This window comes from Panthera leo, chromosome D1 (genome assembly GCF_018350215.1).
Source record: "Panthera leo isolate Ple1 chromosome D1, P.leo_Ple1_pat1.1, whole genome shotgun sequence".
Classification (NCBI taxonomy): domain Eukaryota; kingdom Metazoa; phylum Chordata; class Mammalia; order Carnivora; family Felidae; genus Panthera; species Panthera leo.
In genome coordinates, this window is record NC_056688.1 from 103,146,103 (window position 1) to 103,170,239 (window position 24,137).

General features: G+C 40.5%; 1 protein-coding gene across 1 annotated transcript; it reads right to left on the minus strand.

Moving 5' to 3' along the window:
• Window positions 1-220: 220 nt before the first annotated feature.
• On the minus strand, window positions 221-1,168 carry LOC122200061 (olfactory receptor 5B12-like). The gene has a single exon (XM_042905481.1). It carries the CDS (start codon window positions 1,163-1,165, stop codon window positions 221-223), a length of 945 nt encoding a protein of 314 aa, XP_042761415.1. The 5' UTR covers window positions 1,166-1,168.
• Between the last annotated feature and the right edge of the window lie 22,969 nt (window positions 1,169-24,137).

Below are 24,137 nucleotides of genomic sequence, written 5' to 3' on the forward strand. Positions count from 1 at the left end.
AAAAAAGAAAAAAAAAGAAGAATTTTTAAAATAATAACATTTATTGGTAATTCTTCTTAACCTATTCTTAGGTATCATATTTTTTAAGACTTTGGCTTTGTAAACTCAATCAATAGCTTGGAAAATTACTATAACAAATTAGAAATTTGTGGGCTGGACAAGCATTTTCTCTAAATAGATCTGAGGTGGATGAAAGTGCCTTATTGTTGATTCTTTATAATTAAAATATGAATCCTATAGAAGACTTTGCCTTCCCTATGGCCTTTTTAAAGGCACTCTTGACCTCTTTGTTCCTCAAGCTGTAGACCACAGGATTTAGCATGGGGATGACCATGGTATAGAACACGGATGCCACTTTGTCTGTGTCCATGGAATGGTTGGCGCTGGGCTGTAAGTACATGAAGGTGCCGGTCCCGTAGAAGATGGACACTGTGGTGAGGTGGGAGGCGCAGGTGGAAAAGGCCTTCTGGCGTCCTTCAGATGAGCGCATCCTCAGAACAGTGATAAATATAAACAGGTAGGAGATCAAGATGACCAAAACAGAAAAGAGATTATTCATGCCCACCACCAAAAAAATAACCATCTCACTGATGTAGTTGTCTGAACATGAGAGAGCCAGAAGAGGAGGAGCATCACAGAAAAAGTGATCAACTACCCTGGCTCTACAGAAGGAGAGCCTGAAAATATTCCCAGTGTGGATGGACGCATTCAGGAAACCACAAATGTAGCAGCCCATGACCAGACTAGCACACATAGCTGTCGTCATGGTGGTGGTGTAATGCAGGGGTCTGCACACTGCTACGTAGCGGTCATAGGCCATTGAGGCCAAGAGGAAACTTTCTACAGTGATAAAGGCTACAAAGAAAAAGAACTGGGTGACACAAGCATCATAGGAGATGACCCCGTCTCCTGTAAGTGATCCAGCCATGACCTTGGGAGTGATAGCAGTAGAGTAACCAAAGTCCACCAGAGACAGGTGACTGAGGAAAAGGTACATGGGAGTGTGGAGACGAGAGTCCAAGAGAATCAGCACCATCATCCCCAGGTTCCCCATCAGAGTGACAAGATAAATGAGGGCGAAGATTAAGAAGAGAGGAATCTGCAGTTTTGGGTCATTGGTTAACCCCACAAGAATGAACTCAGTCACCTCAGTGCTGTTCTCCATGGGGATCAGTTGGGAATTATATGGCTGCCCTGTAGCAAGGAGAAAAATCGAATCAGAATTATAAATGGAGAGGACTCCGATGAAATCAGTCAGCATGTTCACTCTGTGCCTTATTTCAGTATTGCAAGAACTTGCTTCCAAGACTCTCTAAAACTAAAGCATGGTTGTGACAACAAAATGCAATCTTTTTTTTTTTCAATTTTTTAACATTTATTTTTGAGAGAGAGAGAGCGAGCGCGTGCGCGCGCGCACGCGCGCGCATGAGCGGGGGAGGGGCAGAGAGAGCGAGGGAGACACAGAATCAGAAGCAGGCTCCAGGCTCTGAGCTGTCAGCACAGAGCCCTATGTGGGGCTCGAACCCACAAACCGTGACATCATGACCTGAGCTGAAATCAGTCGCTTAACCAACTGAGCCACCCAGGCGCCCCCAAAATGCAATCTTAAATTATTATACAAGATGTCAGAGAAAGGATTTGGAGATAACGCATCCCAATCTCTTCATAGAGAACTGAATTAAGGTAAAAAGAAGAAAAGAAAGGGCATATACAATGCCACCGGATTTATTGCTAAATGGAACAACACAGACTCCCAAGTCAAAGCTTACAAAACAAACACAAATTATTCTTTGTATTAAACTAGAATAGCTTAAGAAAATTAATGTGAAATTGAGTTAATTTTACTTCAAATAACTTTTTTTGTCTTGTCCATTGGGTCAAGAACACTGTGATATGATAGTAAAAGATAGTTCAATAAAACATACCCTTAGTCGAAAATGGTCTTCGTACAGTATAGTACACATTATGTATAATTCACCACGTGGTGGAAAGAGAGTCAAAACTTATGTACAAGGAATTAAAAACATCTAGGAGCACCTGGGTGGCTCAATCGGTTGAGTGTCCAATTCTTGATTTTGGCTTAGGTCATGATCTCGTGGTAGTGAGATCAAGCACCGCATCAAGCTCTGTGCTGGGCATAGAGCCTACTTAAGATTTTCTCTCCCTCAGCCCCTTTCCTGCTCACACTTGCTCTCTCTCTCTCTGTCTCTAAAATAAATAAATAAATAAATAAATAGCATTAAAAACATCTAGAAAATAAGTTTTTAACTTTCGTTACATTAATAATGTTTTTAACTTTTGTGTTCAGATATCCCTGATATGGGGCCATGTTAAGACCATGCTAAAAGGTTGCAAATCCCACCTCTACCATGTGGAGAATTTACGAACTTGGATAGTGGATATTCGTTATCAAAATGGGCTGATAATGCAAAATGGAACAATGTAAGTTGTTAGATGTTCTGATTTGGACAGAGTGCTTGATCTTATGTCTGTATGGAGAGGTAGATAATATAATATGGGGCTTACACAGAAGGGTGAAATCAAAAGCTTGATATAATTACTTAGGTCATTTGTTTTCCTCCCAAACTCCTTCCATTCTCCTGTCATATACCCACCTCCAATTTTTCATGCCAAGATATCTCTCTATTTACGAGTGGCCATTCCAGCTGTTCCAGTAAGAATCTACTTATTTCCTGAGTCACCTTGAGTATTAACTAATGTGTCCAGGTCTTAGTTTCCCCATCTATAAAATAGGGCTAATATTGTCTGCCACTTAATAAGCATTCAATAAATGTAGCCATTCTTGGAAAATTCAAGGTGTAGGTGAATTTTCCTTTTGTTCCCTTCTCACCACCTGAAAACGCTTGGAGGCAGCCATCACCAATAAGAACAATACAAATCTTGATACATTGTCACCTTTATGAACTGTGAAAGTGCATTCTGAAGCCCACATAAAATCTAATACTTGAATCTCCGCTTATTTTTCTAAATCCAGAATCCTTCCAAAATGGAGTCTGAAAATTTCACCCATTCAAAAATTTCAGCGAAAGAGTTTAGAGATGAAAAATCCTTAAGAGATTAATTCTTATTGCAGCAATTAGATATTTGATCCAGTGATACATTTTATTCAATAATTTTTGTTGAATGGCTTCTGTAAGCAAGAGACTGTCAAAAATACTGGAAATAAATGTGAAAATAGCAATTTCTATTTTGGAAAGTGAGGCAGATATAAAATAAAATGAATAGGGGAAAATATATAGGTGTGGAATCAAAAAAAATGGAGTAGAGGATAGGTAAAGTTAGAAATAGGTGGGTACAATTTTAAATATGATGGTCTGAGAGATCCTCACCCATAAAATGATATCTTTGAGCAAATACATTGAAGGAAGCGGGGGAGCAAGTCCTGAGTATATTTGGGGAAAAAGCATTAACATTTGCTGTTGCAAATACATGTATGAAGAATTGAACATGCCAAGATTGTTCCAGGGGCAGCAACAAAACCAATAAGGTTGCAGTGGGAAGGAAATTTGGGGTGAGAGAAGAACAGTGGGGAGGAGCCATAATGACCTCATACAATGCATTAAGTTATTAAGCTTTTATTTTGAGTGAGATTGGAAAACATTACAGGATTTAGAGAAACGGGAGGCATAATCTGACTTCTTTTTTGAAAAGGTCACTCTAGTAGACCTGTTGGTAATTGAATTTAGCAGGATAAGGATGAAAGGTGCTGGAAAAATTAGGAGGCCATTGTAATATCATAGGTAAAAGATGATGATTTGTCTGGACCAAGATGGTAGTGAAAGAGATAATGAGAAATTATCCACTTTGGCCTATATTTCAAAAGTACAGCTGACTGAATTTCCTGATAAATTGAGAAAGGGACATGAGAGAAAGAGAGGGGTCAACGTTGACTCCCAAGTTTTGTATAGTGATACACAAAATTGGGTAAAGGAAACTCATGTTTGGGGAAAGAGGGAAATAGATAATTTCATTGAGTCTGAAATACCTTTTGGCCATCCAAGTAGAGTGTTGCATAAATAATTGGATATGTAATCCGAGCTTAGAGGAGGGACTGGCTGTCTCAGATTATATTAATTTGAACGATGCTGGTAATCTTTAATGGTTCAACACGCAGATGTTAAGTGCACACCATCAAAGAAAAGAGTCTAGACAGACAGAAATTAGAGTGTTATAATGTTTACAAGGTTGAAAAGATTGTGAGATTCAGTGGTAAAGGGGATATGGGAGAGAAAACAACTGCCCCGGGACACTGGTTTTGGTCAGACCAAGTAGGCAAGGAGACTTTCAGGAGAGAGGTTAAGAATGTATTGAGTTGTGTTGAAGACTGACTATAAATGCCAGAGGGCACAGTGTAATGATTTCAGGAGTTGGGCAGGAGTGGGAGCCAAGGGGATATGCAGAGATGTATGGACATTATTTTGTAGGAATTGAGGGTTTATATGACAATCCTCAGCTTTGTGATGAGTGACATGGCTAAATAAAATAATGAGATTCGTCCAATGGTTCCCAAGGTAGGGAAGGGGTTGGGAAGACTTTTTTTTTAAGCTTATTTGTTTATTTTGAGAGAGACAGAGAGCAGGTGCAAGTAGGGAAGGAACAGAGAGAGGTGAGAGAGAATCCCAAGCAGACTCCACACTGTCAGCATGAGCCCGATGCAGGGCTCAATCCCATGACCTGAGCTGAAACCAAAGTTGGACACTCAACCCACTAAGCCACCCAGGCACCCCCAAAAAGGTGATTTTGACAGGTCAGAGTCAAGACAGGCAGAGTTCACTCCCGCTACTAATGGGAGTGACAGGGCCACTTATACAGAGCAGGGTAACAGGATATCTTCTTGGTTCCTTAAAAAACTGCTCACTTGGGGGCACCTGGGTGGCTCAGTCAGTTGAGCATCTGACTTCAGCTCAGGTCATGATCTCGTGGTCCATGAGTTCCAGCCCCACACCAGGCTCACTGCTGTCAGTGAAGAGCCCACTTCAGATCCTCTGTCCCCCTCTCTCTCTCTCCCCCTCCCCCACTTGTAGTCTCTCAAAAATAAATAAAACATTAAAAAAAAACCACTCACTTGAATCATTAGCGCAGATACAGATTTTCCAAATTCTGGAAAAACAACAGTGTGCTAAGGAATCATTTCAAAACTTTTTACTAACGTTCTTTTCTACATGTGAAATCTTAGGTTTTAATCCAACATCTTTCTGGAGGAAAAAGAAAGCTAAACCTGGTTGTATTGTATTGGAAAGAAATTAAGAGCTACAATGCTTCTTTGAGGCGTTTGTTGACCTATTGTCATTCTTTGCTCCACAGATGGAAACTTCTGATGGAATGGATCATTATATAGCTGGTGCTCAGTACAAACTGAAAGAATGCAATCATCCTGACAAAGCGTCCCACCCCCAATATAAAATCTCATGTAGTCTTTAAAGAATAACACAAGTTCCAAAGCTTCGCTGAAGTGTTCCCCAGCTCCTTCCTCTTCAGACACGACTATGTCACTATGATCAGAATTCATTACTTTGTTACCCTAAAAATATTTTTATTTTTATCATAATTTATCATTTTGTATAAGTGGAAGTCATGATTCATAATGACTTACACTGTTACAGATATGGTTTATCGATCATCTGCTATGTTCCCATCACCAAGTGCTACTTTTTACCTCACTTAATGCTCACACATCATGGAGAGATTATCCCCACTCCACAGGCGTGGAAGCTGAAGAATTCTAACATCCAGTTATTTGCTTGCAGCTGGAGAAAGTTAGCAGGGCTGGGACTTGGACCCAAGTTATTCTGAATCAAAATTTTAGCTCTTTATCATGATGAGATAGTCTTTTAATTTTTTAACACTTAACCCAAACTGGGCACAGAGTGACACATTGAGTTGACTGGCTGATGACTGGCTGGTTGAGTGATTAAGTCTATCATTGGAAGTCAATGGGGATCATTAAAAAGCACAAACTTGGGAATCAAATATATCTACCAGTTTGTGTGAACTTTGGGCAAATACCCTGCCTTTCCGGATCTTAACTGAATAACAAGAAATGGACCCACAAATGTTTGCGACCTACTTCAACCCCTCAAGAGCTCACATCACTAAGAAGGAGCGTGACTCTTTACTAGTACCAACCAATAAGCCACATGGAGTGCTGGATGCTATTCATTCCTTCATTCTCTATACAAGCCCATATGGTGCACCAGGGTGTGTGCTAATTTCCAGGCTTCCAGTGATGAACAAGACACATTCCCTGACCTCAGGATACCTAGTGCTCTGAGACACATATATAAACTGATGAATATGATGGGCTGTTCTCTTTCTCCACCCCAAGAAGGAGCACTGTTTTCTCATTTGCTCAGAACTCTGTGATGGTGGCTGACCTTGTTTACACTACAGTCATCAGTCAATCCATGTAACAGTTAACACACTGAGTGACCAACACCAGAAAAGTCTTTAGTGGCAGAATTAGAATTTGAGATTAGATCTATTTATGTCCATAATATGTCTTGCGTGATTTTACACATCTCCGTTTTGGTGGATTTTGTGGCTGGAAATAACCCTGATTTTTCCTTCATTATTATCCTACATTCATTCTCTTTCTCTTCTTAGATATCATATGAGCTCCCAGAAGACAATAACATTTTATATTGATACTCATTTGATCCTCTTAACAACTCTGAAATTAGTCGAAGTAACTAATATTATATTTCCTGAAAGAGAAAACTAAGATTAAAATACTTTAAATAATGTGTTCAAAGTTGAACAAGCTTATGATTAGTCTTCTTGTCACATGATAAATATACGTGTTCAATAGGACCTCTGTAGTGTTTAGACATATAATCCCTGATTGTGCGAAGCAGATACAAGAAATATTCGCAACATTCAAGCCCAAGCTCTGAATAAATCAAAGGAGAAATCACTTCCTTGATGCATTTTCCTGTTTACTTCTATGCATGCAAATTTGTGCAGACAGTAGATTTGATCTAGTAGATTTATAGGTTTACCTTATTCCCTGAACATGCGAGTCCGGAGCCTTCGTATGTGAGTGGATCTCAAATCAGAAACTCGGGCTGAGTGAACACCTTCTTGCAATATTTTTCTTTAATGTTTGGCCAAAATGTTTAAATTTGTCTACAGGCAGGGAGAACCAGTGAAGACAAAAATGCTACTGGCCTTGGAATAAGCTGGCAAGAATTCTAGTTCTGGATCTGATGCTCACACTTCTTAGATAAATAAATCACTTAACCTCTTTGAGCTTTGATATCTTCACTTATTACATGGTGGTAGCCCAAATGCCATTCTCCCTGAAGACTTCTGCTATGATAAGAAAATAAGACAATCTCCAAAATGCCTTATACTTTTAAGGGGTGATCATCACAATCACAGAGAACATCATTATTATCTGGGTTTGTTTTCCCTGGATGTTGCCACATGCTGTTAGTAAGACCAGTCCGGGGCAAGGTCACTGTTGCTGCTAGACATCTATCAAGAAATCAGATGAAGAGGGGCGCCTGGGTGGCTCAGTCGGTTGAGCGGCCGACTTCGGCTCAGGTCATGATCTCACGGTCCGTGAGTTTGAGCCCCACGTCGGGCTCTGTGCTGACAGCTCAGAGCCTGGAGCCTGTTTCAGATTCTGTGTCTCCCTCTCTCTCTGACCCTCCCCTGCTCATGCTCTGTCTCTCTCTGTCTCAAAAATAAATAAGCGTTAAAAAAATTAAAAAAAAAAAAGAAATCAGATGAAGAAATGAAGGGCCAAAGTAAGTCTGGATCTGGGGCTGCTCCTTCTGAAACGAAGCCAGATGGAGTCATGTGGGAACTTGAAAGTTTAAATAATGAGAACCAGGAAGGAGTTATATAATCATGGAACTCTCAGGGAAAAAATACCCTCTGAGGCTCCAAAACTCTTTATCTCACCTAACTAGGGAACAAGCGATTAAAGCATCTACGGAGACCCAGCTCTGCTTGCTGAGGGAGATCATCAGTGTATTCACATTATTTTCAGTAATTCTCTTCAATAATGCAGAAATCAAGTCATACCATGACCTCCAAGGCTGCAATTTACATAAATATTGGAGGATAGAGACAATGTCACTAAACAAGAAAAATGGACCCCAGGAATCCATTCACCATAAATGTTTGTACCATTGAGAAGAAATATCAATGGATTCAACTGTTCATTGATCCCAAATGTGTTTCTGCCATAATGATGAGCCATGGGAATACAGACCTATGCAAAATAAGCATCATTCCTACACTCATGGTGCTTAAGTCTAATGAAGAAGACAGACACTAAATGAGTGAACACTCTAAGAAGCATAGAACTGCATGTAGAATGAAATGCGACATATATGTAATTATGTATAGACTAGGCAGGTAATTATAAGTAGTATTTACTTCATGGTGAAGAAGCATGATGGAATCAGGGAGAGTTTTGATATTAATGCACTATTATCATTCTATTTCTGGTAGTTCTCTACATACACACACACACACACACACACACACACACACACACATAAAGACTATATATATATATAGAGAGAGAGAGAGAGAGAGAGACTATATATATATATATATATATATACATTTATAGAGACTATATATACACATATAGGCTATATACATGCTTATGAATTTATAGACAAGGTTTTTCATACATACACAAAAGTATACATATATACATACACAGAGATAGTATACATAACTTACAAATTAATATGTATATTGTTATATATATAACCTTATGTGTGTATATAGATAAAATTCATGGAACATATATGTTACATGAACATTTTGTGTATCTCTGACTTGAATTTTTTAATAGATTTTATTTTTTAGAGCAGTTTTAGGTTCACAGTAATATTAAGAGGAAGGTACAGAGAGTTCCCCTTACCCCCAGCCTCACACATGCATAGCTTCCCCCACCATCAAGTCCCTCGCCAGAGTAGTACATTTGTTACAAATGATCAGCTTACACTGACACATCATGATCACCCAAAGTGCATAGTTTACATTAGGATTCACATTGGGGCACCTGGGTGACTCAGTTGGTTAAGCGTCTGACTCTGGTTTTGGCTCAGGTCATGATCGTGCAGTTTTGTGAATTCAAGCCCCACATCAGTCTCTGAACTGGCAGCATGGAGCCTGCTTGGGATTCTCTCTCTCTCTCTCTCTCTCTCTGTCTCTCTCTCTCCCTCTCTCTCTCTGCCCTTCCCCTACTTGCTCTGTCTCTGTCTCTTTCAAAAATAAACTTAAGTAAAGAACTCACTCTTGATGTTATGCATTCTATGGATTTGGATAAAAGTATAATGTTATGTATCCATCATTATAATCCATCATTGTAATATCATACGGCCCATTTTTATTGCCCTAAAATTCTCTGTGCTCCATCTACTCGTCCCTCCCTCCAGCCAACTCCTGGAAAACATAGTAGTAGCCATAGCTGTGCCTTTTCCAGAAGATCGTACAGCTAGAATCAGACAGTATGTAGCTTTTTCCAAATGCATTCCTCCGTCTGTTTTCATGGCTTGCTGGATTTAAGGCTGGGAACCAGGAAGGAGTTCTACACTCATGGAAACCCCAGGGGACAACACCCCCAGAAGAGCAGATTGGGACTTCCAAAGCCAGATTGGGACTGAAGGATCTAGTGACTGATGTGTTGAAGGGGATTATACCGACGTGGAGCCCCTAGTGATCAAGTTCTCCCGTGAGTATACCCACGTGTCCATGCCTCAGGTACTGAACATTTTAATTAAAATCTTGCCTGTAGGGACCAAGATATGAGAGAACTTGCTAAGGAAAGTCATGGGTGTGTGAGCTGTTATTTCTTCTCTAATATACCCATCTGTTCTCGGGAATAAAGAAAAAGGGGCCATCAACGTTCTTGGCAGATGTTGTGGACATCAGTGCAGGAAAAGACACAGAGGCTGGGGGCACTCAACCACTCATGACTTCTGATAACCATGCTTCCATAAGTCATGTGGAGATTTTTCTTCCGCTCTTTCCCTTTGGCAGTAAATATCCCTGTGTCTATTACACTACTCGACTTCTGAAGCCACATCACATACTGGGACAAAAATCTAGCAAATGGCTGGTATCCCAACTTTATTGTCCACAAATACTAATCTTTATTTCCTTTTATGCATGTTGCACAACTTCAAGTGAAATTTTATTTCTTGGCCTTCTTACAATTACATGTAGGCTGTGTGGCTTTCCAAGCTGTTCATTCCTAAGTAGTAAAGAGAGAACAAGACTTCTTACACCTGGTAATACTGGCCTCTTCCACAAGTAACTCCAAAGGTTTCTGTATGTGAGAAAAGAGATGTGGATATAAAAGCATGGGAGGTGCATACCAGTTGGAACCAATCCATACATCCTAGCGTATTTGCAAGGGAATTCCTCTGTGCCTGAAAAGAACAATTATATAGCAAGCATGCACTTGGTCTCTGCCACAATCCAAAAGTAAGCATCAGAACATTTATCAGTCTGATTGTAAGGGAGGCTGAAATCTCATACAGGTTACCAAACAGGTGGAGAGAAGTACTCCAATCCAATCCCAGTCAACTCCCCCTCCTCCTCCTCCTCCTCCTACTCCTCCTCCTTCTTCTTCTTCGTACTATATTATAAACATCAAAGTTGCTAAGAGACAAAGTCTAAATTGTTTTAATCACAAAAAAGGAAATGATAACTATGTGCTGTGATAGAGGTATTGGCTAACACTACAATTGTAATAATATTGCAATAAATACATATGTCAAATCAGCACTTTGTACACCTTGAACTTACACAATGTTGTATGCCAATGATATATCAATTTTTTTTAACTATGAAAAAATGAGATCTCTAGCATACCCCTTTTGTATAGTTAAAATGTACGGGTACAATAACATTACACCATTTTCAAGAAAAGGCGTATATCTAAATACATTAGTGTTAGTGCCTTTGCTGTAAAGATAATGGGGGGAAAGGGTGGAAATTAAGGAGGAAGGTAGTAAAATAATAGGATAGAGGGACTTGCAAAGACCAATTAAGAAAATTGCGATGAACTGGGGAGGAGGATTAACTCAAATTTATGAACCTACTTCCCCCATTCCCACAAAAAAGGAGCCCATGTAGAAGACCACTTCAATTGCACTGTCTCCTAGATTAGCTTCATCTCTGAATTGTCATTACACTGCTGAACGTGAAAAAGACAAGCAATCAGTGGTGATATTTACCATCAAAAGTTGTTCAGTGCGTACTTTTGTACCACAATGTTTGACACTTAATACACGAGCACCCACACAATATAATTCTTTGAGTAAAAAGCATTTCTGTCTCTCTCAGAAAAAAAAAAAAAAAGATGGAATGATTTGCAGAGTGTAACTCAGATGACAGAAAAGGCAGAAGCAGCAACTTTTTTCCCCCTACAATGAACTAAGTCAGCCCAACATAAGTCAGAGAGTAGACCTGAAAAGAAATATCTTAACACAAGATCCACTCAGCCGGGCAGTTATGATAGTCCCATGAAGTTTATCCATGACGTCCAGAGGAAGAAAAAGCCAACAGCTAACAAATACTGGTGGAGTTTTCTTCATCTCCCAGGCATTTTCTAAATTGAAGTTTATTTCTACTATAAAAATATGCCAGCAGACACAGTCACACATACATGTCTTGGAAGAAATTTACAGATCGGGACAACAGGCAAAGGGAACGCTCCATAGCATTTCAACAGAAAATGGATATTTTCCAGACTGGCATGTGACTGCACTATTCATTACAGCACTTCCCGACCATCTCCTTCATCGGGGCTAGATGCTAGAGCTGCAGAGATAGATTGAACAGCTCCCCAATGCCAAGGAACATACACCTTCATCTGGCAGGGGCCATTCAGAAGAAACGAAGAATATGCTTTTCAAGGAACACAAGCTTTGGGGTCAGACAGCTAGTGTGAATGCTGGCTCTGCCTCTACCAGCTGCTTAGCAAGTCATTTAGTGCCTTTAAATCTTATTTTGCCCGTTCATATAATAGGAATTATAGCGTACATTTGATAGAGATTTTCTGAAAATCAAATGAAACAAAAAATGTAAAGCACCAAGAGTGATGCCTCGTAGGAGGCAATACTTGACAAATGTGAGGTTCCTTCCCTGATCTTTTTTAAGATCAGATGGAATTGAGATACGAATGCTGTACGCATTGAATGTGTACCTCTTGAGGAGTTTGAACATTGCAAACACCCATGATAACTTCACTACAGCTAAGGTACTAAATACATTCATCACTTCCAAAAATGTTCTTGTGTTCTTTTGTAGTTTGTCTTGTTTTGTTTCATTTGAAGAATACTTAAAATGAGATCTTTTCTCTTAGATTTTAAGGTGCACAATAGCATCCTGCTAACTACAGGTACTACGTTGTATAGCAGATCTTTAGAACTTACTCATCTTGCATAAAAGAAACTTTGTACCTATTGAAAAGCAATTTGTGGGGCTCCTGGGTGGCTCAGTCAGTTGAGCATATGACTCTTGATTTCGGCTCAGGTCAAGATCTCACCGTTCGTGAGTGTGAACCTCACATTGGGCTCCGAGCTGACAGCGTGAAGCCTGCTTGGGATTCTCTCCCTCTCTCTGCCTCTCCCCTGATCACATACTCTCTCTCTCTCTATCTCTCTCTCTCTCTCAAAATAAATAAATGAAAGAAAGAAAGAAAGAAAGAAAGAAAGAAAGAAAGAAAGAAAGAAATTTCCCATTTGCCACCTGCCCTTCTCCCAGTCACTGGTAATCACTATTCTATTCCCAGTTTCCAAATTCCTTGCAGAAAACATAAAGGGAAAACTTCTTGATATTAGTCTGGGATATAATTTCTTGGATTTGTCATCAAAAGCATAGGCAACAAAACAAGAAAAAATAGACACATGGGACTGTATCAAACTAAAAAGCTCCTGCACAGCAAAGGAAACAATAAAAAAAAAAAAATTGAGGGGCGCCTGGGTGGCTCAGTCTGTTGAGCGGCCGACTTCGGCTCAGGTCACGATCTCGCGGTCCGTGAGTTCGAGCCCCGCGTCGGGCTCTGTGCTGACCGCTCAGAGCCTGGAGCCTGTTTCCGATTCTGTGTCTCCCTCTCTCTCTGCCCCTCCCCTGTTCATGCTCTGTCTCTCTCTGTCTCAAAAATAAATAAACGTTAAAAAAAAAAAAAAAAATTGAAAAGGCATCCAATGGAATGGGAGAAAATATTTGCAAACATCTAAAAAGAGGTTAATAGCCAAAATATATAAAACCTACAACACCATAGCAAACACACACACAAATAACCAGATTTATAAATGGGCAAAGACATGAATAGACATTCCTCCAAAGAAAACATACAAATGGCCACCAGCTTTATGCAACATCACTAATCAGCAAGGAAATGCAGATCAAAACCATATATGTTAGGATGATTAAAAAAGAAAACACACACACACACACACACACACACACACGATACGAAGTATTGGTAAGGATGTGGAGAAATTGGAATCCTAATACACTGTTGGTGGGAATATAGAATGGTGCAGCCACTATGGAAAACTATATGGAATTTCTTTTAAAAAAATTAAAATTGAAACTACCATATGATCAAGCAATCCATTTTTCTGGGTATATAATTAGAGGAATTGAAACTAGGATCTCAAGATATCTACACTCCCATGTTCATTTCCTCGTTGCTCACAGTAGCCAAGATACTGAAAAAACTTAAGTGCCCACCAACAGATGAATGATAAAGAAAATGCTGGTGGGAATGCAAACTGGTGCAGCCACTCTGGAAAAGAGTATGGGGTTTCCCCAAAAAGTTAAAAACAGAACTACCCTACAACCCAGTAATTGTCTTACTGGGTATTTATCCAAAGGATACAAAAGTACTGATTTGAGGGGGGCACGTGTACCCTGATGTTTATAGCAGCATTATCTATGATAGCCAAATTATGGAAACAGCCCAAATGTCTATCAGCTGATGAATGGACAAAGAAGAAAAAGTGGTGTGTGTGTGTGTATATATATATATATATATATATACACACACACACATACACATATATACATATACACATATATATATATATATATATATAATGAAATATTACTCAGCCATCAAAAAAGAATGAAATCTTGCCATTTATAATGACTGGATGGAGCTAGAGTATATTATGCTAAGCAAAATAAGTCAGAGAAAGACAAACACCATATGATTTCACTTATATGTAGAATTTAAGAAACAAATCGATGAACACAGAGTAAGGGGGAAAAAAGAGAGGGAAGCCAACCATAAGAGAGTCTTAGCTATAGAGAACAATCTGAGGGTTGATGGAGGGAGGTGGGTGAGGGATGGGTATTAAGGAGGGCACTTGTTTCGATGGGCACTGGATGTTATATTTAGGTGACGAATCATTCAATTCTACTCCTGAAACCAACATTACACTATACGTTAACTAACTAGAATTTAGTTTAAAAAAAAAGAAAATGCGGTATATACATACAAGGGGGTATTATTGAGCCTCAAAAAAGAATGAAATTCCTACCATGTATAACAACATGAAAGAACTTGGAGGACATTATGTTAAGTGAAATAAGCCAGTCACAAGACAAATACTGCATAATTCCACTTACATACGGTATCTAAAATAGTAAAACTCATAGAAATTGAGTAGAATGGTGGTTGCCAGGGGCTGGGGGGAAGGGTTGAAATGGGGAGTTGCCACTTAACTTCATTTTAGTCATACAAAATGAGTAAGTTCTAGAGATGTGCTGTACAACACAGTGCCTATAGGTAACAATACAGTATTGTGCACTGAAAAAGTTAAAAGGGTAGATCTCGTGTTAGTGTTCCTACCACCACAGAAAAAGGAAGGAAGGAAGGAAGGAAGGAAGGAAGGAAGGAAGGAAGGAAGGGAGAGAGGGAAGAAGGAAGGAAGGAAGGACAGAAGGAAGGAAGGGAGAGAGGGAAGAAGGAAGGAAGGAAGGATGGAAGGAAGGAAGGAAGGAAGGAAGGGAGAGAAGAAGAAGGAAGGAAGGAAGGAAGGGAGAGAGGGAAGAAGGAAGGAAGGAAGGAAAGAAGGGAGAGAGGGAAGAAGGAAGGAAGGAAGGAAAGAAGGGAGAGAGGGAAGAAGGAACGAACGAACAAACGAACGAAGGGAGGGAGGGAGGGAGAGAGGGAGGAAAGAAGGAAGGAAAGTAGGTAGATAAAGACATACTTCCAACTGGCTCCCTGCCCCTCTCTCTCCCTCCCTCCCTTGGTCTCTCTCTCTCTCTCTCTCTCTCTCTCTCTCTCTCTCTCTCTCTTCCATATAGCTGAACAGAGGAGAGACCAGAGGACATTGAAGCAGAATGATATCAGCATCAGATCCTAGACATATGAGAATATCTCTTAAATCAGAAAAGAGTAACTTAGGGGCACCCGGGTGGCTGTGGTGGTTAAGTGTCTGACTCTTGACTTTGGTTCAGGTCATGATCTCACAGTTCGTGAGTTCGAGCTCTGGGTCGGGCTCCATGCTTGGGGTTCTCTCTCTTCCTCTCTCTTTCTGTCTCTGCCCCTCCCCTGCTCGTTCACTCTCTCTCTCTCTTTCTCTCAAAATAAATAAACATTAAAAAAGAAAAAAGAAAAGAGTACCTTGAGTTTATATAATTCTTGTTAAGAACAATTCTGGGTGTCCCCAAAATGTAGAGACACCCTCAGGGAGCTTCTGACCCACAGAGAGAACCCACAGAAGTCTGGATAGGATTCATATAGATAAATATGTGATTCACAAAGATATAAATATGATTCACATAAGTAAGTGGTGATTAGGATAAATATAATTTAGAAAAGGTCCAAGTACATTATTTTGTTTTATTTAAATATGTCTTCTGCAAAGATGAGGCACTGCTCAAAATATGCTTTAAAAATATGATATTGCTTTTCAGTTCCTCATCATCAATGAATGATGGTTATCTCGGAGGCGAATGTGGTTGATAGGATTAATCTGTTACAGACCACTCTTGTCCTCAGTTGCTTCCTCTGTGAAATAAAGATAATTAATATTATCCAACTAATAATACTGATAATAATACCTAGTGTTTCCTGAGCTTTACGACGAGTAGTCACAAGGCCGCAAAAATTATGTCATGTGACCTCCGCCAAGCCTTACAAACAAGATTCTGTTATGATCACCACTTTATAGATGGGAATTCTAGGCCTAAGAGAGATGTTAATAATTTCCCCAGGGTTGCATTGCCAGCAAACAGCAAAAACAATCTTCCGAACTGGGACTCTGATATCAGAAGCCACGGCATAAACTACCATGAGAAATTACCTCCTGATTAAAATAATGCACATAATAGCCAGCACTTGATGTATCAACAGGATTAGTATTATTTTGTGCATGTACTGCTTTTGTGCATCCCCACGATTCTTTATGCTACTCTACAATTGAGAATTTCTTGGGTCAGAATTCATCTCAGACTTTGCAGGCTTTTTTTCCCCCCATCCCTGCTGATATGACAGCTCAGAATTCTCTTGGAGAACCAGATTTTTCAGTTCCTAAGGAGACACAGCATCTCTCCGGTATGTTCTTGCAAAGTTCAAGCCTCTGAATTGAGGCCTTTTATCCTCTGTGAATTTATGTATTCATCAAATTGGAGACTCGTGAACTAAAAAAGGTTAAGAACCAAAGCTCAGGCTGTCACAACTAAGCAGGACTGCACCATTTATGACGAGCTGAGGTTTGCAGCCTTTCTCCCTACTCTGAGATTTCTTTTTAAAAATTTGTTTAAATATTTATTTACTTTTGAGAGAGAGAAACAGACAGACAGAGCAGGAGCGGGGCAGGGGCAGAAAGAGAGGCAGACACAGAATCTGAAGCAGGCTATAGGCTCCTAGCTGTCAGCACAGATTCTGACGCGGGGCTTGAACCCATGAACCGTGAGATCATGACCTGAGCTGAACACTTAACCAACTGAGCCACTCAGGTGCCTTTATTCTGAGATTTCTATATTCAATTCTAGACCTAATCTAGGTTTTCTTTCTGTCAAAGCTCTATGCAACACTGGTATCATTCCACAAGTCCCCCACAAAAATTCTGTGCTATCAAGCAATTTTAAAAGTTGGAAAGAAAACTTAAATACCCCCATCCTAGAGAGTCCAACACCCATTAGCCTATTAAAGTCACTGCTGAGAAGTATTGTAGCTAAGAAAGCTGTTGAACTTAGTTCTTATAGAAATGCATTTTGCTAGGTAAACCTGTTAACTCCTCATAGTGTTAGCGTTCAGGGGAAAAAATTCCCTCTTAGAAGCGTGTCACCCATGAAATCCCTACAAACTGTCCTCTGGGAACAAGGTAGTTCAGAGTTCTACTCCGAACATTTCATGCCAGCCTTCAGGACAGCCACATATAATATGCCTCTTTCATGACTCTGTCTCATTAGCTTGAGCGTCCTGCAAGGATTCGTTTTGTCGTGTTTACCTTTCAAACACCATCAAAACATCTGGAATGTATTAGTTATCAATATATATTTGGGGAATTAATGAGTAGTTCAGAAACTGTTGTTTGTTTCCAGGACGGAGGGGTTCCCTGGCGCTTGGGACTTTCAGTGCTAAATCCAGAAAGTCCCAGGCAAACGGGGACAAACTGGTCATATGCCAGGTGGCAGTGACTTCTTGTTGTGTTGATTTTTATTTTTCGTTATCTTATTTGTGCACTCCCTGCATGTGCTGGGAATTGAGTTAAAGACTGGCCATGAATTCATTTGTTTAACCCTCAAAACAATCCTAGGAAATAGGTATTGTTTCGTCCTCATTTCACTGACGAGGAAACGAAGACAAAGGTTTCATGCTTTGCCCAAGAATAGATGGCCTTAACCCCCATCTGGCTCTAGGGCCCGTGTCCTTAACCGTTTCTCTATTCTGCCTTCAAAAATGAATTCTGCAGGTACAGAAAAGAGAATAAGGCCGTGAAATTCATCTTTGAAAATAAACGCTTAGTAATTCATGTGGAAAATAATGTGGACAAGCCTAATCCACTCCCTGTTGGATGAGATAGAGACAGGGAGAGAAAGGAATCTGGAAAAGCCATAATCTTGACATTAATCCAGAAGGCGAGTGAATTTAAATATGAGCTTTTAATATCTTATAAACAGGCCAAGCAAGCCCAGAGCTATTTTTGGCTCTGAGTTATGAAACACAATCACATGGGCAGGTGGCCTACATTTTCCGTTTTATATTTGGTGAGGAGTTTTGCGATCTAAGTGAGAATGACATGTTTCGAAAAGGCAGCCACAGCCCTACGGATTCCGAGCGCATGTAGCAAGACAACTAGTTGGTGTTGTGGAGGAAGAGACGGAAAATCTAGGTCTAGTCTTGCCATTGCCACTTTAGCAACACGATTTAGGTAGAGCCGCTTAAGGCTTCTGTGCTTCTCTTTCCTTATCTGAGAAATGGGAGAGCGTGGGGGGGTCTAGGTACAGAGGAAAGCATGTACAGCCCCCAAAAAACAGAGTGGATTAGAATCCTGGTTCTAGCACTTAGCGCCTGTGTATCTGAGCCTCGGTTTTGCCATCTGTGAAATGGGAAATTTAATTCATCCCTCACCCATCTGTTGTGAAATTTAAGGAGATAACGTACATTGAAATACAGAAAAACAAATCTGGCAGGATACAGGTACTCAGTAAAATTACAATTCCTTTTCCTTGAAGATCCAATCATCCATCCATTCAGTAAGATGAATCCTTGAACACCTGCTAGGTGCCAGGGAGTAAGCCAGGTGCTAAGGACCCAAAGGAGAAGATGACCAACCCCTTATCATTTAGTAGGATACATTTCTCCAGCTGGGTGACCTTCAGTGAGGTCACCTCACTTCTCTGAGCTTCTATCAAGCATCATATTAGGATAATGAATTCAATGCTAACAGAATAAGTGTGAGAAACAAAAGTGACCGTGCCCAGCAGAGCCCCCTGGCACACAGGAAACCCTCAGGAAATCCTTGGGGAAGGGAGGTGATGGCCCCTAAGGCTCTTTACCTCTCCAGGGAACGTGAAAGTCGTGTGCTTGAAACTCAGGGCTCTTATTTTCTGTTTACTTCAGAAAACAAGTCTGGAGATGTAGGATTTTATCTCTGAGACCACAAAGCTCACCTTCCTGAAAAAGTAAAACACTATTATTTGACGGTGAGAAGCTCTCAGAATTGAGAGAGGGTGAGGAGATTTCTTAGATCATATTTTCTGGGAAACAGGCTCTGAGACTGAGATTTGCATGCAGGTGGCTCACTGGGGGATGCTCTTGGGAATGGCACCTGTCAGGGACAGATGGCGACAGGCCCAGACACAGGGCCTCAGCCTATCCTTTGGCGCTCTCTGGAGCTAGGATGGCCCTCAGACGCCATCTCAAAGGAACAAGACAAGGGGGGCAGGCCTTTGTGTCCTTCACCGCGCAGTCTTGGTTGCAGGTTACCTTGGGACAGGTAGCTCCCTGAAGGCAGTTCCTGGAGGGAGTACGACTCTGAGGCCCAGGCAGCTCCCCGTGGCATCACCACGGGAGACACTATTACTGGCATAAGAGATGCCTGGGACTGAAGAGAGGAAACGTGAAGGGAAGGTAGCTGGGGTCCTAAAGAGAAGTTGCTGCTAGAAAGACAACATGTTGGCTCTTAGATAGCACATGCTTTCCAGCTGTAGCCAGGCCCAAGTGTCACTTAGGTATAAAGTGGCCATTGTCAGAAGAGAGAACCAATTACGTGTTCATAAGGACAAAGAGTGATTCTATCAGAAATATCCAAGGAGAAGTAAAAGTGGGTGTTTGCAAGCATGCTATGGGACTGGCCACCAGCCAGCGCAGCTGTGATGTGCGTGAGGGTCTGCAGGGGTGGATCATGGCACGAGAGCAGGTTCGGCCACTTCCTGGACACCAGGCCACTTCCCCGGGCTTCAACTTCCTCATCTGAAACTTGATGGCGGGACAGAAGTAGCCCTGAGGCCTCTTTCATCTCCATAGCAATAACTCTGGATCTTAATCAGCATTGTTAGCAAGAAAACGCGATGACAAAATGGATGGCTTGGTAATTACTTTGCTTTCTGCTGCTAAGATAAATTTTGTGGCAATGCTTTCTCTGCATTATTCATTTTCCCACTGACTCACTAGTTAGAATGCTGACAGATTCCTCTTGTATTATTGTGGGTTTTATTTCTCCCTCTCTTTAAAATGTTACATTTCCACTCTATTTCTCAATTTCTTGAGGCTGGGATCTGGTCTCTTGTTCGCTATATAATCCCTGGCGGAGTGTCTCTCACATGCTAGATGTATCAGTTATGTTTTATTACGGGCCGACTCAGGCTAACATACAGAAAAAAAAAGGAAGTAATTTTGAAAGGATATCATGAAGTTCACAGAATCTGTGGGCAACTGGGCAAAAGGCAGGAACCAAGGGCATTTTGGAAGACGAAGGGACAGAAGTCAGCAATAAAGAAACTATGTCCTGTCTGGAATGGCCCCACCTGAATCCCACCACTGGGGCAAATGAACCCCAAGCCTTCCTGCTGTGCATTATCTCTTGTCACAGGTTCAAATTTGGAAGAGTGAGAACTTCTAATTGGCTGAGCTTAGAACTCATACCTGCCCTCTGTACACCTCCATGCACTTCTCTGTAAGAATCTCTCTCTAGGGGCCAGGGAAGGAAAGGCCTCCTTGCTTTGCCTCCCCATAGACTCGGGCAGACACAGGGGATTCTCCCAACAACCCAGTGATGGTGAGATCATTCTCCAAGGAAGTCACAATGTTTTTAAGAAGGAAAATGGATTCCAGATACTTCAAAACATGACCAATGTCTGCTCCAACAAAAGCTGAAATAACTTTTTGGGTGGATATGTGTTCACACAAAAAATGCTGAACAATTTACCTGAAGTACATAAAATGCTTTGACTCAACACAGATGCATGTGCAAAACTGTTCTAAATGGTCTACAGGAGTTAGGATTCCACCTTTAGTCCTGATACGTGCATGATATCTAGACTTTCCATAGTTGAGTTTGAATCTGTAGTTTAAATTGGAACATCTTAACTTGAAAGAGAATATTCTTCACAGTTGGGCACCAGCTTACATCATTCCAAACTTATTTTCCATTACTTCTCTTCATGAATATTACGTTCTAGACAAACACAACACTTTGCTGAATACATCTGCATAGTTTCATTCTCATTTTGCTGTGTCTTTTCCAGAACAAATGTTTTCATTTTTTAGTGCCCCCCTCCCACATCCAGCCCTCCCCACCTGGGCCAGGGATCTTTTCTTTCTTCATTCTACCATAGCAATTTATGTGTATCTCTTGTTGGTTTTTATCATTTGCTACATAGAATTAAAGTTACCTATATGTAGGTGCTGTCTCCACTTTAGTTTATGCTACAAAGTTCCTAAATATAGGAACTCTGTCAGATGTATCTTTTTTAACGTTGTTTATTAGTATTATGAAATACATCTTATACAGAAAAGTACATAACATGACACATAACAGAAAAGTACCTAAATTTCTGTTTTGAAATATAGGAATGAATATGAACTATGTTTCATTTTCCTTTTTTAACATTTTTACTCTGATTACATGCATATATGTGTATTCACACACACACCCACCCACACACACACATACACAAAAAAGTGCATAAAACATGTAGGTTGAGTTTAGTAATAGTTACAAACACCAATATAGACATCATCCAAGTCAGGAATAGAGCAGAAGCCTATATGTATCCATTCCATGCATTCTGTTTGTATCTGTTTGTAGTTTATTTTTACACAACAATTGAAAATGGCTGAAAGAATTGAAAAATATCCCACAAAAGTATGTTTAACATCATCAGCAATCAAAAAATACAAATTCAACAACAATAAAAACCATTAACCTCTCATCAAATTGGCATAATTTAAGAACCCAGTAATCCCAAGTGTTGGCAGTGGGAATTCTCACACTGTGGATGGGAGTAGAAATTGGTACAACTACTTTAGAAAATAGTGTTCCCTTGTTCACCTCTGATTCAGCAATTCCACGTTCAGACGTATATACCCTACTGAACTGAATGCACATGTGCACTGAGACACATGACGAAAAGTTCGTGTCAGCGCTGTTCATCATTACCCCAAACTGGAGGTAAGACATGAACAATAGACTGAATAACTCAATTTTGTGTTTTTCTATTGGGCTGTCTGTCTTTTTCCTGCTGATTCGTAGGGAGTTTTAATATATGGGTATATGCATACATACACTGACTTTGTATGTATGTGTAGACGCTAACTTTTTTCTGGTTAAACATGCTACAAAAACTTATACCTCCACACACACCCCACCCCCCACACACACCCCTTATGAAATAATCACAGACCAACAAATGAGAAATCTCATGTCATGAATAGGAGGTGAGGTTCTTGGGCTTGGATCTGGGTATCTGAGTGGTGGAATCCTACAGAAGTTTTGCTATGAAACTGTGATTTCTCTGTAAGGACACAATGGCTCTCATAGGTCCAGGCTCTTCAACCAGTCAGATGGGAGCAAATCCTAATTGCCTGCAGAAGAAATGGACTGAGGAGCTGGTGGCCCATCTACTTGAAATCTGAGTGGTTTACTTTTCCTACAAGCCTCTGCCAACAGAAGTTCCTGCCATGTGCCATCCCATCTCTATTCCTGGGTTCAGGTGGGTTCCTGGTGGTCAAAAACTCCCCATTCAGCTCTGCTAATGATTTCGTTATCAGCAGCAATACTATTAGCAAGAGGGTAGCAACTCTAAAAATGCTCTCCTGTCCATTATCTACTTTGACCCTATGACATCTTTGAGGAAGATGTAGCCTGCTACTATCTCAACTTTGACGTGGAAGGAATTGGCTCAGAGATAAGTGACTTTGCCAGTTTCACAGCTAGTAAGTGGTAGGGTTTTGAACAGAAGCTAAGTCTCCTATGTTGGAATTCTGGGCTCCTTCTACATCACCCCTTCAGAGCTTGGCTCAAGTTCCCCTTCCTCCAAGGAGTTTTCCTTGCTCACAGGATTCTGTCTCGTCTCTGAAGAGTTCTAATTATTCTTTTCCATACTACCCACTCGACAATGACCACAAATGCCTTGAATTGCCATCTACCTAGTAGTACGTGTCTTGTTTTACCTGCATGATTTGCAAGCTGCAACCATTTCCAAAGCAAGAATGGTGCTGTCTGTGGCCAGGTTCCTTCAGAGACCTCACACCATGCCTTTCGTGCAGCCTGTGCTCAGGGCCCAGTAAACATTGGCTGAGGCTGGCTCGCGCTGTGGGCTGTAGCATTCAAAGTGTCAACTCCAACTCTCAAAGCTGAAAACAAATGTGCTCTGATCCATTCGTGTTCCGTGGAGTATAGGAAAAATTCCTGCCAACAAAGTTATTGAATCCTGAGTCATTAATCTCAAAGCACATTGCACCAGTGCCCATGTATGCAGGAAGATTTGCTTTGTTGGAGTAGGAATTATATCTTACCGTCTTACATTTGTTTGTATTCCCCACAGTGCCTTTCCACATGGCAGGGACTTATCATGAAAGACTGTAAATGATTTATACATGAAATAAGTCCTTTGTTGAAACTTACTAAAATATAAGGTCACTTGTTCTTTCTCAGAGAATTGGGCAGGGAAGGCAAGACTCATGTTCAAATCTTGGCTCCTCTTATGAACAGTAGGCAGGTAAGCTAACTTCTCAAAGTTCCGGTGTCCTCAGCTGCAAAACTGAAGCACAAAAATCTACCTGGTGGTGAACAATGAAAGTTAAAGTGTAAAAATGTCTTCTGACACTTCAAAAACTTTATAGAATATAAAGGATGAATAAGTCTGGTAAGACTTGGTTCCCTATGAGTTGAAGCACGTTAAACTGTGGGAATCGGGGTTGTCAGCTGTAAAATGAGAGGGTTGGTCTAGGTTATTTTTAAAGACTCTTTGAAGGCTAAAGAGTTATGACTTTGTAATATTAGCTTCAATGGTCAAAGACTCCTAATATTTTAATTTTCCTTTCCCCACACCTAAAACTAAACAAACCATCTAATATACAAAGGGAGCCTCATAGCTAGAATAACGCAATCATGAATCCTTTTCCAAAGGGGTAATGTATCCTGATATAAATAATCGTCTTGATTGATGTG

Coding starts and splice junctions, on each gene's coding strand:
- LOC122200061 (XM_042905481.1), bottom strand. CDS start 1,165: ATGGAGAACAGCACTGAGGTGACTGAGTTCATTCTTGTGGGGTTAACC.